The sequence below is a fragment of the Neopelma chrysocephalum genome, unplaced genomic scaffold (genome assembly GCF_003984885.1).
Source record: "Neopelma chrysocephalum unplaced genomic scaffold, ASM398488v2 Primary Assembly neopelma1_71, whole genome shotgun sequence".
Classification (NCBI taxonomy): Eukaryota; Metazoa; Chordata; class Aves; order Passeriformes; family Pipridae; genus Neopelma; species Neopelma chrysocephalum.
This window is the reverse complement of record NW_020897731.1, coordinates 3,871,447-3,892,471: the sequence shown is the minus strand read 5'-3', so window position 1 is coordinate 3,892,471 and position 21,025 is coordinate 3,871,447. Positions and strand designations below refer to the sequence as shown.

Genomic DNA, 21,025 nt, shown 5'->3' with positions numbered 1-21,025 from the left:
TGATACATTCTTATTTTGTGCAAGTCTTAAGAGCTCTGCAGAAGCCCATCTTGACTCAGCATATTTATGATATTCACTGGTCATCTTTGTTATGCAAATACAGCTGCAGCATTGATTTCTCCTGTTTAGCAATGTAGCAAGATGACTCCTTCAAACCAGGAGTCACGTAGAGCTATATATAACGTAAAAACAAAGTCAGTAAAAATTTTTCTGGTAAAAATTTTTTTCATTTATGTGAAAGCCAAGCAGAATCAGTTGTGGTAACATGTTGCTTCACACTGGTTTTCCAGCAGAAAGGAGGTCTTCATTCAAAGCTTGTCTTTAAGTAAAAGTCCCAATTTTCAGTTTTGCTGACCTTTCAAAAAAGGGTTCCTTGACATTTTGGATCCACAGCTTACTGGCATAGTTTCCCAGGAGATTGCTATAAATTGCTTCCCAGGAGTTCTCTACTTTGTACTGTCCTGTAGAGGACCTGAAGGGGATGTCAACATCTCCAGTGGGAAAATCTACAGTAAGAAGCTGGGGCTTCATGTCCATGAAAAAATTACCACCTCCCTTTAATGTTACCAGGGGAAAACTGAAAAAGGATCATTCTTTAATTTTGTAATTAGGAGATACCAAGGATCAATCATTTGTCATATTCAGTAAAAAGCAGAGTTGTTATCTGAATGTATTAATTGTGCATATCTTGCTATAAGTGATTACCTCAGGTTTATGAAGTTTTGCTTAGGTTTAAAGATGAAATATTTGTAATGTCTTCTTAATATGATATAAATACAAAAATTAGATATCAGTAAAACAAATATACAGATATAAATATGGAAATAGATATAACTTATTTGAAGAGTGCTTTGTTTAGATGTTTTTTTATGAAGGATTTTGTTCAATGGTAGTTTATCTTCCACTCTGAAGATAATAAAAAATTCAATTCCCTATTGCTATGGGCATTATTATTTTATCTTAATTTGGAGAAAGGTGATTCTAATGCATTAAAGCTTTTCTTCAACCAATAGAAAGCAGACCCTGTAATTAGAACAGTGTTTCTATAACTGGATCATGACACTTTAAAAACAAACAAAAAAAACTATTACTCCGAGTCATTTACTCTTTCATTTCAAGGAGGATTATAATTTTGTCTTTCAAGTAAGTTAGTTATGTATTATCAGTATTCGATATCAATCAATTAGTATTCTATATAAGTCACAATGCTACAATTCATTCAGTGGGTATTTCTCAGTTACCTGGTTAACATAAAAATCCCAAACAACCTCTGAATTTACTTCAAAAACCAATCAGCCCTTTTGTATGTCATTTGCCTTTGAGCAGATAAGAAGCTTAAAAAAGTAAAATTACAGTGTTTACTCAAAAACTAATCTCTACTGGGCTAGTTTTCCACCAGCCCCTCTTCAACCTGCATCAACATTTTCAAAGATTCCTTTTTCCTGTGGCCAATATTTCACTTTTTCCCTTTTTTTTGGTTGGTTTTGTTTGTTCTGGTAGTGGGGTTTTTGTTTTGTTTTTGTTTGGTTTTTTTGTCTGTTTGGGTTCAAAATACTTTCTTCTAGAGGTACAGTCAGTTCTGGGAGCCTTGTAGCTCTGTCTGTAGGTGTTGCACTACTGAGTATGTTTACCTGAGAGACAAGACATAGTAGCGGGACACCAATCATTCACTAACAAGCCTGATAAAACCCATCTGTTGTCACCCCAGCCTGGATTCCCAGAGATGCCAGAGTCTCTGAGAGTCCCAGGTCAGTGAATGGGTGGAGGCTGGCTGAGCCCTGGAAGAAAACAATATTTATCTCCACAGGGTTCTTTGCTCTTCGCTTTTCTCCGCACCAGCTCTCTGGTGACTCCTAAGCTGCTGAGGTGTCTAGTCTGACCTAGTGTGGTTGCTGTTAAGTTGTTACAGAGTGTGAACAGAACTAAGTGACCCCTCACATATGGCTGTAGACATGCTCTTCTACGCAAAGAATATTAAATCCTAATGTAATGAAATGGGACAGAGTAACAGCTCTTCCAGTTCAACTTTTTGATCTCTCTTTTAAATCATTAACCATTCACAGGTGCACTGAAAGCTTGCCTGGGAGATGACAAAGGACCACCAGTCCCCACTCACAAGCACAGAAAGCCAGAGTCCATCAGCAGAAATACATGCTTGGAGTGAAAATCCAGTCCCACCAAGTGTTAGCATTCACCTGGATGTGAACAAGATTTCACATTTATTTCTGGATAGTTCTAATGAGTCTTTTGTCTAGACTGAACATTCATGGGTGCACTTTGAAACACACTCACAATTTTCCCAAAAAAGGGAATAGTCATTGAATTTAAAAGCAAGTTCACAACAGTCACTCTTTACCCTGCCTTCACCCTCTGCCTGAAAAAATGACTCAGGACATTTATATCTCAAGACTAAAGTTGCATCAGAACCATTTCTGTTGACATATAATCATATGATTTTAGGCATCAGAAGTTCTCTTTAGTCCCAGACTAGACACAGTATTTCACTTATCATTTAAGTAGAGTTTTCAATCTGCAAATTTCATTTGTGATTTTTTTTTTAATAGAAAAAGGAACAAAAAAAATCTACACTTTACTCAAGCAGTAACTGAAGGAAAAAATTAACATTTCTCAGAGGGTGGTGAGGCACTGGAACAGGTTGCCCAGAGAAGCTGTGGATGCTCCATCCTTGGAAACATTCAAGGCCAGCTTGGATGGGATTTGAGCAACCTGCTCTAGTGGAAGGTGCCCCTGCCTATGTCAGGGAGGTTGAAACTAGGTGATTTTTAAGATTCCTTCCAACCCAAGCCATTTTATGATGATTATTCTACCTCTGCTCAATCCTACAACTTCTTCACTTAAAATAACAGCAGTGTCAAAAAAAGAAAAAAAAATCTTAAACATAACTACATATTTAATCTTTGCTTCTGCACTTGCTCCAGTCTCAGTAATGCACAATATTTGGAGGAATTTGACTATAATTGAACCCTTCTGGGTTTTTTTAGTGTGTATGTGCACCTCTGTGTTGCAAAATTCTGCATCTCTAGAGGTGAGCAGACACCATGTGCCACCTACTTTGCATTTTTCTTCAGAGGTTTAACTTATAGAGAAGTAAGCTTAATGCAAATAAAATGACTTTCCCCTCCTGGCATTTGGCAGTCATACAGGAATGTAGCATAGGAGCAGACTACCCAGAGACACTCGCTTCTCAGAACTGTGTTCAGGAAGAATAGCAAGTATTAAAATTCGAAATGAACCATCTGTGACAACCCCTAAGCAGTGCCTCATTTCAGTAAGTGCAAGCCTGGGAATGAAAGTGAAACTGTACATAACTGTCAATTAAAATAATCTAATATAGACTTTTCTGCCTTTGGGGAGAGGGTGGGTACATATTTTCTGGAAGCCCACTCTTTTTCATTTCCTTAGCCTAAATTTTACAGTTCAGGAGAATGGAATCACATCTGTAACCAACATATATTACACACCTCATGGGAGAAAAGGTGCTGGAAAAGGTCCTATCAATGTGGATCACCTCTGAGCAGTTCATATACACTACTGGTACCAGATAATATCAATTCATATCAAAATTAATTCTAAAACAATATCTATGAGTGATTTCCCATCAGAAATAAGGTATTCACCATTCTCCACTTGGGAAATCTAAAATACTGTATCTTAGACAGTTGTATTCAGAAATGAAATCTGGAGAGTTTCTGTCAGTTCATTCAGACCAGAAATAAACAGAGCAATGGCAGCATAGCCAAGGTAAGTAGAAACACATGGAAATTCCTGCTTGCTCAAGCACTATATATTTATATATACACTATATATTGGCTGGCTACACCTTTAGATTTACAGGATTTAAATCAGATCAGAATTTGGTCCTCAGAGTATTCAGCAGGCAGTTCTGGGAATGTGTCCAGAAGAATTCAGTTAGTAAGCATGAAGACTGTCATTTTATAAGGTATAAGTTGCTGACTGAAAAAAAATACATATTGTTAGGCAGTAAAATTACAGTTTTATTTCTTATTGAATTTGGAGCTACGCTGCAAGCTGTAAAAAATACCCAGCTAATAGAACATTGTGCATATTTACTGAATCTGGAAAATGCCATTGGGACAGCAGCTCTCGATGCTGCCAGGATACTTTCCATAGGCACTGAACTACAGTTGGATGTGTGTGAATACCAAGTGTGTTTCAAGGCCTTCCATTTTATTGGTACTATTTTGTAAGGCATTTTGTCAACTGAATATGTATATGGTTATTTAAAAATGTAAAAACCTTAAAGGTATTTTAAATATTGTTTTATCAACATTCAGGTGTTAATCTATGGTTAAAATAAGATAGTGGTACGACAGCAGTTCAAGCTCTGCTTGCCTTCATATCCTGGTTTCACCTGGGATAAAATTAGTTTTCTTCTTAGTAGAACAGTACTGTGTTTTGAATTCAGTATGAGAATAATGCTGATAACACACTGATGTTTTGGCTGTTGCTCATTTGTTCCTATCCTAAGGCAAGGACTTCTCAGTGATTCGTGCTCTGCCAGTGAGGAGCTGTACGAGAAGCCAGGAGGCAAGCATGGCTGGGACAGCTGACTCAAACTGGCCAAAGGGATATTCCACACCATAGAGTATCGTGCTCAGTATAAACTGGGGAGATTTGGATGGGAAGGGCTGTTCCCTGCTGGGGAACAGGTTTGATGTCAGTCAGGGGTTGGTGAGCAATGGTGGTGTGCATCACTTGTTTTTCTTGGGTTTTGTTTCTCTCTTTATCCCTTTTCATTTCAATTATTATTACTGTTATTATAATTAGTTCTACTATTATGTTTTACTTTGTTCCTGTTATTTGTTCTTATCTCAACCCAGAAGTTTTTACTTTCTCCTGATTGTCCTCCCCAACCCACTAGGGGAAGGTGGAATGAGTGAGCGTCTGCATGTGACTTAGTTATCACTAGGGTTAAACCATGACACTTGAATATGCAGAGTCCCACCACAATCAAAATCTGGTTGCAGAATTGCACCACAGCAGTGCGAATGCCTTTCTGTGTATACCTTTTGAGCGAATCATGGACTTGCCATGAACAGATCTATTTAATGAGAGCCACCCCTAGGCACAGCTGGGACTACACCATCAACCCTGACATCTCAGCTGTAACTCTTTCTTCCAGGTATTCCTTTCAAGACGAAGAAGACATGTTTATGGTGGTTGATCTCTTACTCGGAGGTGACCTGCGTTACCATTTGCAGCAGAACGTCCACTTTAATGAAGGAACTGTTAAGCTGTACATTTGTGAGCTGGCGCTTTCCTTGGATTATTTGCAGAGGTACCACATCATTCACAGGTGGGTGAATTTCATTTGAGGGATGGGCTGCTTGCATTTGGCAGAGTAGAGCGATTTTATCATATATCTGATTACCTGGTTCTGTTTATTCAAAACATCTGAAAAGTTTCCATTGCTATCGAAGAGTGAAATTTGGCTCTGAAAAAGTTTTTTTTAAGTGCTTTTGTTCTGTTCACAGCCATTCAGTGGCCTTGTATCCTTCTCATACTGCCCTTTTCTTGTTCTGATCTCATACTCTGATATATGTTTTTAACATATAACATGTAAATACAACCTATAACAGCATCCCAGCTGCTTTTTATGTATTTTTAATTCTCCAGTACCCTAGTGTTCTTGAACACAAAAACATTGTAATCCAGTACAAGAGCTGCACACAATAACATCAGGGAATGGTCATAGAACCAAAGGTTGAGAATAATTTGTTTACTTGCAGAATCTGCATGAAGGTCAGGAGGAAGAGAGGTGGAGATATAGAAGTAATAGTACAAACCAATTGGGACAACGATAGATGGTGCATCCTTTTTGCACTCTTTGTATTACAACAATGTGTTATTTTTCCTGCCTTACAGTGGCAATCAGAGTATTCATTTCAAAAAAGGTGCCAAGAATCAGGGTCTGTTTGTTCTCCTTAAACATTTTGGCATTTAACTGAGGCAGCAGGGATAACATCTCTTTTTATGTTAACACAGCAATAGTGAAATTATAAAATTATGGGCTTCAGCCTTTATTTTACTCTTTCTAGGCTAAATTCAGGATTATCCTTCATGATTTACAGTGGTCAGAATAAAAAAATAATTAGTTCTGTGTGTTACCAAAGCTATATATGACTTCCAGAGACCAAACTAAACTCAGTTGTGCCATGGATCTTCCAGTGTCCAGTATAAACAATTTCCTTCAAATATATTAATTGAGAGTTTTAATCCCACCCACCTACCAGAGCTGCCTCATTTTGCCATAAAAATCCAATAAAAAGTATTATCTGACTTGCTGAAGAGGGATGGCATGCATGAAATCTCTCTGATCAGAGATGTGATCGTAGGTGGGTGTCCTGTGTTACTGAAACTGCACAAAAGTGCAGGAAACATTGAAAAACTTGTTCTGCTTGCACTTAAACTCCAGCAAATATTGCAAACAAATTCTAGAATTTTGTATCCTTATTACACTGTTGTTATTTCAATACATTTCCATGTATTTTGCATAAATTTCCTTTCTTAGTGACTATTTTAAAAGTGGAGCTCAGAATTTCAGCTGACCTTTGTTTCTAGTGCCTTAGGGAATGTTCTTGGTGAAAAACAAACTGATGAGCATTTTTCTCACCTTCATTTTAATGACGAGACACTTTATGCAAATAAGGCTGGCAAAACATTCATGAGAAAATCCCGTTTGTAATCAAAACTAGTATTTTGCTAGAAGTCTGGGGCTTTAAATGTTTCACAGAAAATCCTGTGAAACATAGCAGATGTCTTGAAAGAATGAAGGATTGAAGTTATTGTGGTTGTTCATAGTTTTTGTGGCAGTGTCTGCCTTATCATGGTCCCACTATGAAATTGGGCAAACACTTTGACCTCTTCTGTATTACTTAATCACGAAAAGTAAGCACTTGATTTTACTTAACTTTTTCTTTCGCACGGGTTGTAGTGACTTGTTGATTTGCACTGAGGCAGGGGAAGGCATGAGAGTGTGGAGCTGGTTATTGTCTCCATTTGAGGGCATGTTCTAGGGTTCGGTTTTTGCTTTCACTCTACACCAAAAGTTTTGACAAAAACAGGTGTGCAAAAATACCTCTCTGTCAGCCTGCAGTGGGTCTCACTGGCTGATTAGCTGGGATTATTGTTTAGGGTATAAAGGATCTAGTTCAGGACTCTGCTGTGTTATAGAAGAGATGTTTATTTTGAGGCTGGCAGACCTGAGATCTGAGTGTGTCTGTCCCACTTCACTGCTTACTACCCAAATGACCCAACTGTGGCACAAGGAGCCTTTTGTTTCATATTCCTACCAATTACTGCAAAATCCCAGATGATCCACATGCCAGTGAACATGTTATTTAGCCAGGTGAGTCCCAGAACATTCTGCCTTCTATCTAGCCACCACCTGGAACAGCAGTCTGTGGGATGGGTCTTCAACTGCCTTAAATCTCTGTAGCATGTCTGGCATGCTGACATGTCTGGCAGAGCCAGCACTGATGCACAGTGAGGAGACATCTAGGCATTACTTTATCACTGCAAACACACCATCTCGTTCAGAGATGAAATCAGTGAGCTGGTTGGTGTTTACACTTTGTGGTAGCACATCTCAGCAATATCATTGTTACCAGGTGCTTCCAGTCAGCATTCATATGCATTAGCATACAAAACTGTGTTGGGTCTTCCATTCTAAAATGAATGCGTTGGCAGCAAAGGGCAAAAAAAAAGGTTAGTGAGTCAGGGAGTCATTGAGAGAGCTCCCTACTAAATTTTGTCTGGGCTACAAAGATTCATCAGACTGGGGAGGTAGATTTTCAAACTGGAATATTATAAAGAGCTGAATATATGATGTGCGAATCAGGAGCTTAACTCCTCCTAATATTTACAGATGTCTATGAAATGTGTTCAGGTTTCCATTACGATTGCATTTGGCAACACAACAGAATGGGTTTTTCTAGACTAACCTGTGGCCTCAAGGAGTTTGCTACAAAAGGAAACCGTAAGGAAGGGGACAAGAATTATCAAGCATGAATGGATGGATGCAGAATCTTACAGACCAGTACTATGCCATTCCCCTTGGAGATGCCTTGCCATGCTTCTGTGTTTGCTTATGTGCTTAGTGTGTGTACTTTGAATGTGGCAATCATTTCAGCAACAGAACTATTGTTCCTGCAGGGACAAATTTACCCATAAATAGTGTAAAAACACTACTGTTCTGGTGTATTTATGAAACTTTACACTTTTATTAATCACATCCATGTGTATAAAATCCATATTTTTCATGCACGGTCCTGCAATAGTGGATTTATTTATTATGGCACAATAATGAATGCTGCACTGTGTCTCACAGCTCTATTGTAAATATTTGCATGTACACAGATGTTCAGCTGGAATTATAAAAACTTAAAAAAGAAAAGCTAAATTTTCAAGCTATTATTTGAAGACTATTCTGGGCAAATTCTTCAATTAACTTTTACAACAGCTAATTTAATATTGAGATTGTTGGTCACAGGTAATAGCTACTTTACAAAACCTTATTTTCTCACAGCCCTGCTATAATTATATTTTATCCACATTTTTTGCCTGGAAAAATAATTCTTTGAAAGCTGGATGAACGGTGTTTATTATAGCCCCTTGGGTCCCAGTACACACAGAAAGGCTTTTGACAATATAGATGGTCTCACACATTCTCAAATGTTGGATTAAATCCGGCGTTCTGCCATTTCAAGACGGTATAACTAAACACATTCTTTCCAGAACTGCTTGTATAATACCAGTGAATAATGTGTTGGACAAAAGTTTTCCCATCAAAGGCTGAATAAACTTATTTCAGCCATGAGTAACTCAGTCTCCTCCTTTCAAAATGTTGCTGTTCATACATTTCAATAAAACCACCTGCTTCCTCACCAAAGTAGGCTGCCCATTCCCATTCAGCCAGCTCTTCCGGCAGTAGCTCCAGCACTGCCTCTTCCAGGATGCTCTTGCAGTAGAGCCCTGGCTCAGAGCAGTGCTGGCCCTGCAGAGCTGCGGTTGCTGCCCTGGTAAGACGCTCATGCTGAAAAAAACCCACATTTTCACTTTCTAAGGAGACAAGTGTTAACTGCATTGCCCCTATGACTTTTCATCATCGTTTGGCTCCGTTGGTTTTCATCTAGCTTAGAAAGGAGGCTGGATGTGGCAGATGTCTGGAAAGGAAATGGCAGTAACCTTCCAGCACAATTTTAGGATACTGGACTAGCTGCTCTGTGTGCCCTTGACGCTTTTATTTCAGTGAGGTTTTTTAATGCAAAACCATTTGTGTGTGTATGTGTACATACATAAGTATACATAAAAAATTTTTTTGAAACACAATATAACTGGAATCAGTCAGGCTTGGCAGTTCTATGCTCTCTGCTACAGTGATCACCACTCTGTTTCCCATTCCTGCAAGTTCTGTTTCCATTGGAGAGTAGCACCAGGAGCTATTCCAGCTCTGAGTAACTCAGCAGCAGTGCAGGGTGGGCAAAAGCTAATGGAAAATGGTAAAAAATAGAGCAATACATTTTCCTCTGCCAGACAATCCACTGCAGAGTAATGGTGTCTTGCTGTTACCACCTAGACAAGATGTACTTTTGTTCAGCACTAGACCTGTTTGTTCATTATCATTGAACATGGCCTTTCAAGTTGTCCAGCCACCAGGTGAAATAAGATAATATATCTAAATGATTAAACACTTCTTTAAAATGAGCCTTCCCAGCCTCACTTGTAATACCATACAGCAAAAGAACAAACTTTACATAAAAATCTTCCCTTCCTAACCTTGTCCATTTAGTACATAAGCAGTAAAAAGGTTTGAAAGTTACTTGAAAATGGAAAACTTGCCCCTTGTTGTTTTTCACAGGTGATACAGGCAGAATAGTGGCAATCTGAGATTTGGTTGGACATACTAAATAAAACACAGTTCTTTACAGATTTCTGCTCATACTAGTAGTTTTTTCTTGCTGGCAAGCATGTGCAGATGAAGAAAAAATTGTAATAGGGTCTGAAGTGCATGAAACAGGGAAAAAATAACCATAATATGACTACTGTTCATAAGCAGTACCAAAGATCATTACAGGTCAAGAGGCCTGTCCATTAATTTTCTTGAGTTGCCTTCCCATGTCTCTTCCATGACATTATATTACGTTCTTTAAACAAGTGCAAGTCCACATTATTTCCAAGGAAAAATTGCAGGAACTGAGCAGTAAGTTACGTAAGAGAAGCAAATTAGAAAATGTATCAAAACCAGTCAAAAAAGAAACACCATGAAAACAACAAAGCCTAGAAAAGCTGCTGAATGCTTATGAAGCATCACTGATCATAAAAGAAAGTGATTCACAAATTCCAGGCACAAAAAGTATTTAAATTTCAGTCATGCACTTAAAAAAAATTAGATATCACAAGATATAAATATGCGGAAAACAAGCCTTTCAATTTCTGAACAGAGTTCTCTACCTACAAAAACAAATTATTTTACTTCTGTTTAGCTACAGAAAAAGTTATTTTATGTACCAGATGACATACTGCAAATAAATGAAGCTGGTTTGGAAACAGAGATTTCCATATACTAAATTACTAATGAAGTAAAACTGGCTGTATCGGGAAAGAGACACAGGGAACACTCTTGAGATGCATGATGCCCCATCAGGTGCTCCAGTTCCTGCCACTGGCACTGATACAATCTTTTATTGTGGGCATAATGCACTCTCCCTTCAACACTCAATTGAAATACCAGAAGACTCCCATTACACTGACTCCTTTGACATCCCATTGCTCTTTGAAGTCAGCAGGGGATTGTTCGTTTCCTTACAGTTTTCAAGTGAGTAGATTAAGTCACCCCTTGGCCCTTTCTTTCATCTTCTTTCTTCTCATTATTGTAACATTGTAAGAATATGCTCACATGAAATATTTTGTTTAGCCAAGGAAAACTAATCTCACAAGCCCTAGATCATTTAAAATTTAGGCATCTGGTCAATGTTAAGAGATGGAAGACCTGACCTATAGTCTGAACTTGGCCAGCTATCTTACGGTAGTTAACAAACTGGTGGTGGCCAGAGATAACCTAAGTCAAGACCATCCTACGTGTTTGTTTGTGCTATACACATCACAATAGTTGGTTCTCTTATTGATTTTTTCCTCTGTTTAAAACCAGACACCTAGAAAAATGTAGATATGATCTAGACATAGAGGAGTGTATGACATGCATACAGGAGAAAAAAGTTACTAATTCTTCTAGAAAGAATTTCAAACAATTTTATCTGAATCATTTTTATACACTGATTTAAAGGTTTCCCTGAATCCTTCTACACCTCACTGTAATTTAACTGCAACTAAGTACACAGGATCATGGAACAGTGCAGAGAAACTGTGACCTGGGCAAATTCAGACTCTCTGACACATCAGGAGGTACAAATCTTTTTGAAAATGGGCGATAAAAAGCTACTAGGGAATTACCTTGCTGTAGATCTTGCTGTGCAGTGAGTTTGAAAGCCAGTACCCAGCAGGTCCACGGATACCTGGGCTCAGCACACTCTGTTTTGTCCTTATAGATATTATACACCAGTTTGCAAGTTCCATGTTCTGCATTTCCCACTTTTCAGTCACTTAGGCAGGGAATTTTTGGCTTTTTCATCCATGTCTGTCTTCCAGAGCATTTTCTTCGCTCCCACACATTTGTTCTGGGGTTATAAGGACTTTCCTCCAAACTGCTTCTCATTCCTGCAGAGTGTACCCCCACCTAAATCAGCTGCCATCACCTGCATGTGTTCCTGGTTTTCCCTTCTTTCTAGTTTTCTTTAATAATCCCTTTACATTAACCTGCTCTTTTAGGAAGCGATATCTTATACAAGTAGTCTTTAGGCACATGATATGTATTAAAATGCTACATATCCCTCATCTCCACAATGTAGTGCCCTATTGATGGAAAATGAAATTAAATGGTTTGTTTTCTTCCTTCCCCCACTCCTCAGTATTAAAATTTTGATCATGAATCATTTTTAGACATTCAGACACTGAAGCAGAAGATTCTGACAGCATTGAAGCAGAGCTTTATATTCAAGATTATCTCAGGTCTCCATCCACAAATCTGATCTGATAAATGCTAGTTTTCTGCTTTAGTATATTGCTAGTTTCTTTGTGGCCAGTATAGTGTGAATGTTATCAGAGATATCTTTCTTTCACAGAAATCTGTTTCAAATTTTTGGTGTTGCTTTAAAGCTTCAAGAGATTTTATTATAGACATCTGCTCCCAACTGATGTATGTTAACAGAGACCACCATATTAATAGCATGTGGATATTGTAATTCTAAATATAATAATCAAGAGTATTAATGACTACATTTAAATATTTTTTATTTGGTAATTAAAATTCTTAGGTACTCCTTCTAGAGAGTGAGAACAGTATCCACAGTATTAACTGCCTGTCTTGCATGGTGTTGCCTGGTTTATCCTGGTTTTGTGATCCTCCACTCCCTGCCCCAACCTTCCCATGCAGCTGGGAGTGGAGAAGAGGCTGAACCAGAGAGATCAAACTAGCAAGGATGTGAAGTCCTAAACAGCAGAGCAGAGAATAAGAGCTAACCACCTTTGATACAAAATTAATCCCTTTTTTTCCAAAGCTTTGTTGTTCATGTTATGTTAAAATTATTCTGATATGTTCGTATCTTGGAAATTTCACAACACTGTGACTGTGTGCAGGCATATTCGCTCCACTGCAGTGGCAGATTTGTATAAGTGTGCCTGAGTCATTTTTTGTTTGTAGTTGGTGAAGAAATTTAAAATCTTTGATTAAAGTATGTAGATGGGGAGAGGGGATATAGAAAAAGACTACAAATTTCATGCTGAGAAAAGTATAAACCAAGAGCAGCATATGGACAATTGTTTCTTTCTCCTGTTTCTGCTTCAATGATGGTAACATTTTTTTCAGCTTGGATGAGCAACACAGACATGAAGTATTCCATCTTTCCCTTGGCAATTTCCTTACAATGTAAGGGTTTTTTAATATATGGCAAAATAACAAGGACTTAAGAAAAAAAGTGCATAGTTACTTGATTTCCTCATGCCTGCAGTAGTCTTCTGTATCTCAGGAGTTGAGTGAACTGTTCACAGTGTGGTAGAAGGCATTTCATTAACAGATATTGCAGTTTAAGCTTCTTTTATGCCTTGGAAATGCATTGAGCAGCTTCCAGTACAGCTTTAGTATTTCAGGTGAGATGTGGTCTCCTTTGTACAACTTTTGATTTCACAGATACAGAGGGATGAGAAAGAATGGGAGTTGTAATAGTGATCATCTGACAGTTTCTTCTTTCAAAATAAATTATCTTGTGGGTAGGGACTGCAGTTCAGATACAGATTACCATCAAATTTGTTATGCTTAAGTTGACTTTTCAATTTTTTTTCTCTTGTATTTATTCTCTATAACCCTCTTTGGGAGCTCCTCAGGGCACTCGCTCAAGGTTATTTTCAAACATTCCTATATTTTCTGTAAAATCCTGTCCCAATTCCCTTGGATGGGTCTTACAGAGGAGAAAGCACAGCAGCTCAAAGCTTTGATGTATGACAGACAGTCCTACTGATGAGCCTCTGCTTCTCCATGCATTTGAGTGCACAGCTTACATTTATTGTGGGGGAATTTCCTACTGACCCAGTGGGGATAATTGCACTTTTCTGCAGCAGAGGAGACAAGGCAAGGCTGAAATTCAGCATTTATGGGGCTCTTGCACATGCAGAACTGCAGTCAGCAGGGGAAGACCCTAAAATATGATGCCAAACTGGGGCCTTACAATGTGGGAACAGCACTTGGTAGGCAGTACACATTCAGTGAAACAATTACGCATTCAATGAATTTATTAAATTGAGTTCTGGTGAATTTGGTCGTTCTTTACAGTGATGATCAAAATCATCTCTACAATCTGACTAACAAGAATGAGAAACAACCTCTCTCCAGTGGCTACCAGTTTTTATTAAGGCATTTCAGACATTTATCTTTTCATCTTGTTATAAACATGAAAATTTGGTGCTGTTCTGAATGCAGAGGAGTTTCTTTCTAGTCTAATAAAAACCCAATACAAAGCTGGAGCTTCTTTGGTTTTTGGGGTTTTTTTTTGCCTTTCTCAGTGAGTTACTATTTGGTGTCTAATCATGTCATAGTCTCATGGTTTATTTCAGTGATATTCTTAGTGTGCATTTCACACTTTAAGTTTGGGGGTTTAATTATGGACACAGGTTTGTTAGAAGATAAATAAAAGTTTTTTATCATAAAGCTGTAGGCCTTCTTTCTATATTCAGATCTGTCTTTACTCTGCTATCAGGTTTAGTTCAGATTGCAGTCATTTTGAGGTTCGAACCATATTTTTCCTCTGGCTTTATTCAGCCCTTAAATTGAATTAGTTTTTATTAAAAAACAACTCATCTTTCTCTGTAGTTTTTATCATTCAGCATCAAATGATGCCCAATGGAACTGGAATGCTAAAAGATTTAATGAGTGATAAAAAAACACTACAAGAAAAATAATAGTACAGAAGGTATCAATTTTTTAACAATGTCAGAAGAACAAACTGGTTGGACAGTCTTACACTGAGCTCTAAATGTCTGGCCTGTGAGTTCACAGTCAGGACCTTCGGTGAACACGGCTTATTTTTCAGTCAGCTGAGCAGCTATTCTTTGGAGAGCCAGTCGGAGTAAAAAGAGAAACTGGTGGCAAGATAGAAGGATTTGAGCATACCAAAAAGAAAAAAGACATCATCTACCTGCATAAAGTGTGGCAGAGATGTCCAGAGGGGGACTAGGAGAGCTGAAGAAGAGACATGGGAGTGCAGAGTGTGGGATAACATGTGGGCAAGAGAAAACTGCTATGGAAAGGGTCAGACCCTAAAAGCCAAAATAAATCAGGAGTGACCAGAGAAAGTGAACATGGGGGCACAGTAACAGAGAAAATAGGGGGTTGATGGCAGTATATGAATTCCAGGTCAAAGGGGTAAGGTTTACTGAAGGCTGAGTGGCTTTGAGTATGTCTTTCTTCATCACTGTAGTGGTCAAACAGCTTTATTCACCAGCTGTGAAAACCTCTACTCAGAGCTCTGCAGATAAAAATTTATACACTGACATAAAAATTAATCTCTCTGTGTATTCCTAGAACAGGTGGTGATGTGGGGAATTCAGTTTTAGATTTGCTAAGTTGCTTTCTCAAGTTACTACAATAATTAAGATATGGTCCTCATTAAAAATATCAGATCAACAGGACTACTCAATGAGTGTCAGAGGTCTATTTTAATGCAAGTCAATAATCAATAACATACAATTGATGTATTGTTAGTAATCAGTAACAATTACTAATATAGTCACTTGACGAGACTTGCTGAGTGGGAAACCTATTGCCAGTCAATAAACAATAATTGATGTATTGTTAGTAATCAGTAACAATTACTAATATAGTCACTTAGCAAGACTTGCTGAGTGGGAAACCTATTGCCAGAATGCTGCATTTCTTAGTTTTTATGCTAATTAAGTGTATTAGTTACCTAGAATTCCATCTTTAAAACCTACAGAGAGGCACAGCATGCCTCTTAATTTGAGATGCTGCAGAATTTTCCCCCAGTGGTGCTCCTTCAGCTCTCTTCTGCAAATCTCCTCAGCCACAGAAATGCTCTACAGATGCACCCCAATGCAAACACATGCACTTACATATGTAAAGAGAGTTAACACTAATTAAAGTACCAGCTTATTTCCCTGAGTCCCAGAGTACCTCTACTGCTGAAACTAAGAATTGTGAGCATATATTTAAGGAAGTACATTTCCAGCAAACAGTCCTTTATCCTATCATTATTGTTTAATATTTGCTTTTGGAAGATAGAGTGCCAGAAAGGAATAGCTTATAAGATCTAAAGCTGAGAAATGGAATTATTAAGTCTGAATTGTCTAGTTTTTTGAATATATATATATATATGACCTCTTCAGTTAAGGGGCTCAGTCATTGCCTGCTCTTCCCTCCTATGAAACACTTGGTCACCAGTTTCCTCACATCAGACAGAATGTTATCTCCTTGAGACGAAATGTGGCTCCATTTGTGCTAAAACAGCTCTGTGTGGCAGTGTCAGGTTCCCTGGATGCCACAAACAGCTGAGCTTGTGATGGCCCCCTGTCTGTAGGGAAGGAAGGAACCCCTGGGCTCCTTCTGCAGACAGCTCTGTGTAAACCCCACACAGATAAAAGACAATACAGAGCCTCAGAGGCTTTCATGCTGCAAATGAGTAGGATGTTTTATTTGATGACAGCAACTAAAAAAATTCTTGAGCGTGCAAGGTGTTTTAACTATGGCACAATTAATCATGTATGAAGGATTGCGTTGTTCGTGGTGTGAGATGACGTCAAACAAGACAATGAGCACCAGAAGCGCGACTCCTGCTAAGGCTTAAACACCTGCCTGTGCCTCTGTGATAACACCTTGCAATAATTTGCCTTGAGAACATCCCCAGTTGTTTTTATAATTCCACACAGAATGCAAAATTTTTCTTATGGTTTGAAAAACTTGGTCTGCAGTTTACCAAGATCTAAATGCAGAAGTCTTTACTTCTTTAGTTGTATGTCCAAACAAGTGGTTACATAGTCAACACAACTAACAGAATCTGAACAGCTATTCAGCTAATCTAAAAATAGACAGTCATCTGAATGGCTTTTACACTCTGCTGACAGTGTTGTTTATACATTCATTGACTATAAATGTATATATAGATGCCTAATTCACAATAGAACCTAATCCAAGTGTCTTAACCTGAGAACAGAATCCCTTCTCTATTTTCACTTCAATAAATAGCAAGAATAATCCTTATAATCATTTCAGTGCAAACAGTTACTGTAACAGCAGTTTCTCTGCACAGAGCCTAGCTTAAACACACCTTCACCCCTACTATATTCTTGCCTAGTAATCTTAACCAGGATGTTGGCACCACACTCTGTGGGCTCAAACAATATTGCCAGTATATAAGTCCTTATCCAGATTCATCAAGAGGAGTTGGAATATTTGGCTGTTTGATTTCAAGCAACAAGCAATATGTTGCTGACATCTCTTAGAATAGGGAGACTTCTTAAAAGGGTAGTGTACGAAATAGGAGTTGTGGTTTCAGTCAAATCTAACCTGTCATGTCTCACCTATCCTAAACAACAATCTGCAGTAATACCCATATTTATTGCTCTGTGAGTTTGTTTGTAAATGTTCCTTCTTAAAAGCATTCAAAGTTACTCTCACAAGTAATTTATTACAGTCCTTTTCAAGATAGGTGAACCTCGACAAAGAAAAGTGTCATGGGACATGATACCGACATTTCAGGTAGTGGTAGATAAGTTTTTTAATTGTTTATCAAATATAATTTTCTTTTCAAGCATTAAGTCTACACCTCCCATCCTGGTCTACTGCAGCTAAGCTTTACATACATTAAATGTATAACACAACTCAGAGGGGGAAGCATATACAGAACACCAAAGCTCACTTGATCGTGGAATATATTCAACCTCCTCTTGGTTGTATGTCCTGATTGCATATATTACGGGATTTCAGGTGGTCAGTTTGAGGAATAAAGGCCCAAATACTATACTGGGTGATGGCAGTGGTGAGGATGTTGGCAAATCCAAAATTTATGCTACATTTTGGGTTTCAGATCAGACCGAATAACACAGCCTGGCATGGTTGTTTCCTGCTTGCTGGTCTGCAGTCCTTCTTGGGGCTTGTCACCTTCCTTAGCCTGCTCGTGAAGTCCACTGTGCTGAACCGGATTTTAGTTACCAGCCATGTTGTTTGTAGTTAGTTGCACTCTGGTATGGATGGAGGAAATAGCTGTTAAATAATGTGATAATGCTATTGTCAATCCTATTGTTCTAAGAGGTGGTGCATGGACTTTTAGGTAGAGACATTGATAGAGGGTTTGAGGTAAATTTTAGGGATATTATACAGTAATTACACACTACAAACAGTGTCTGACAAGCACACCTGTGTGTTTGGAATTCTGTATATTTTCTTTTTGAATTTGTCTGATAAGCTGAGTGAACCCTTGAAGATGTGATACGTCTGAATGGATCTCTTCCATATTTCATGCAGTGAAAAACAAAGCAGCTATATGAATTTCAGAGATTACAAAACACCACACTTAAAATGCTGGCTTTTTACAACAGATAAAGCCAAATGTGCTTATCAGTAACAATGCTATCTTGATTTGTCTTTAGGCAGAGGGCAAATGTTATCAATTTCTTCTGTCATTTAGTTTCACACATGGATTTCTGCCTGTGAAAATTGGAAGAGGGCCTATGCCTGCCTTTTACTGTAAGGAGATTGATAGTCTTGCAATTGCTGGCAGAGTACACACTGAGTACATTCTCCCCTTATTCCTAGTCAAAAGGTCTGTACACTGTATCATTGAAGGAAACATCCCCATTGCAATGTATACGTTTCCTGCTGGACCAGATAATTCTCTCCAAATGCCACACTCCAGTTAGCACCTAATGAGTTGTGCTCTTCCTGTGGTTATCAGAGGTGTCACCTGTTCTTGAAAGCTGATTCATACATAGTGTATGACCCTTATGCTCGGACACACAGAAGGTCTCTTGACTCTACAACACAGAAAAGATTAGAGTAGTCAGCTGTGAGATTATCGACAAATTACTGCTAATTGGGGATTCTGCATGACTCTTTCATGTGATCTGAAGAGGCATTTGGCTGAAAAAGATTTTTATTTAAAATGTGGTGATATTTTGGCATCATCATTGCAGTGTTGACTGTTGTTTAAGGTTCCCCTCAGAGCTACTCGAATGTCCGAGGACTGTGCTCATGTCCAATGTTAACTCTAGAAAACAGTTCTAGCAAAGGAAGTGTCACATTTGTCATTGCTTTGAGTCCTTCAGGCAAAATGAAAACTAACCATTGGATTGCCCTCAAGTTGCATGTGCTGGTAAATGTTTGCTTGAAAATGAACCACTGTGTCTGAAAGACAAATCCTGGATAACAGTCTGGGCTTTGTTACGTAAAAGCTCAGTTTACAAGGCTACAGCGGTATTTTCCAATTCCAGTCTCTGAGACAATATACAAAGCAGCACAGAGGAGACAAAGTACAGGTTCACATTCTCATTTGGACAATCTTTCTAGCTTTTATAACATTTAAGAATATTTGCCTATTTTTCTTGCTATTGCAGGATATAATTATTGATGGTAAAGTAATTTTGGATCTTCAGGAAGAATGATATAATGAAATCATCTGTGTTTAATATTTTTATTTTAATTTAGCATCTATGCAAATTCAGGAGATGAACCTAGCTAAAGAAGAGTGTTATCTGGCTATATATACCCAGAAATGTGAAAGACTAAGTATAGGATTCCTGTATTTTAAAAAGGTCATTTTCTTCAACCTTGGATAACAGTATCTACTACGGCTATTTATCCAAGCTAAAACTGACAAATACAGTGTTTCCAAAGCCCACTGGCCATCCAGACAAATGTAGATATCATTACTGCCACCTATTGCTACAAGTAGAGAATTGAAGATATTTTCATAATTGTGTATTTCCAAATGGAGAGAAAATTGGAAAATAACAAGCTTGTTCCAGTTAAGGCATTTGTAAATAAACAAATGTTTTGGTGCCTTCTTTGATGGCTTTATTTTCAGAGCTTTATAAAATTGACTAGTACAAGTGCTAAGAAAATCCAACATTGTCATGGACACCTGGTAAAAAGTAGTACTAAACTAGAAAGGAAACTCAGGCAACATGCTGCTCAGCATCACAGTAACTTGTTTCTACATATCTTGGCACTACAGGCCCAAGCCTTGAGCCCGGTGTCCAGGCACTCTTTAAACATACATAGGAAGAGGTTGGGTCTTCAGAGGTCATCATTACTGAGAGCTTTTTCACTTGTCATAATTATTACAGCAGTTATATCTTTCGTATAGACCAGCAAATGGTCTTGTTGCCACATAGAAAGAAAAGGCTCAGAAGTGTGATAATAGGCTGGATGACAGGATTCTGATTAGGATCATATGAATGCATACTACCAGATAAATAGCTGGAAATGGGAAATTCAGAGAAAAACAACAGATTTCAAACATAAGATTTTAAATACAAAGACACAATAAAAAGATTTTTTTCCTAAGGCCTATTGACTTGTCGAGTATGTCTGGTTCATGAAAAATCCATCACAGATTGCATAATAACAAAATTACATCTTTCTCATTGGTGATAAATGTATTATTTGAGATGGCATGTACAGTCTTGTCAAAGATGTTTCAGTTTTATGAAATGATTTTCAGATTCTAAAACATTTACTACTTTTTTTCCCACAGAATTCTGTAGAATTCTATTGCTTTCTAGATTTAGAAGTTGCCTTAATGAGTACTGTGAGAGTTGAACATCTAATTAAAATGTCAAAAAGCTATTAAAACACTGTAAAAAAATCAGATTACCTTTCAAGTCATAATGTTTGTTAGTCTTAAAATTTCTTGAAGGGGAGAGTTAATTTTTCTAAGACATTTGATAACTATCTATCCATGTACATGTATGAAAAAAAAATCTACTGGAAGTTGATGATTATGAAACTGTATCTCCTAAATCACTTCAAAACTACAAATATAGCTTGATGCCTTATTTGAAGTCTAACAAGCAGACTTTTTTTTCTTTTTTTTTTTTTGATGAAGCTGAGGTTGGCTAAGTAATTTCCCCTGGACAGAACATAGACCAATTATTATTTGAGACTAGAACAGGACACTGGAAGTGATGCCCTTTGACACTGCAAGTCATCTGTGCATAAGAGGCTCCAGAAAGTGCAAATGGGAATGACTGGGCTGATTGAATGAATTATTGTTCCCTTTGCTTCTCAGAAGATAAATGTATGCATGAACATCCTGGTAAAAAATAGGAGTTTATTTTGTTTTCAAGCAGAATTAGTGCGTCTCTGCTATGCTAGACTTTTCTCCTTACTCAAGAGAGAAATAGCTAAAAAAAGGGTGCATTC

The 21,025-nt window shown here is 37.9% G+C and overlaps 1 protein-coding gene across 1 annotated transcript in view; it reads left to right on the top strand.

The window, feature by feature from the left end:
- STK32B (serine/threonine kinase 32B) overlaps positions 1 to 21,025 on the top strand; it is a 167,457-nt gene that overhangs the window by 80,376 nt on the left and 66,056 nt on the right. The window contains exon 4 of the mRNA XM_027686608.1: positions 5,165 to 5,338. Coding sequence (XP_027542409.1) covers positions 5,165 to 5,338 — 174 coding nt within the window. The remainder of the gene's footprint in view (positions 1 to 5,164; positions 5,339 to 21,025) is intronic.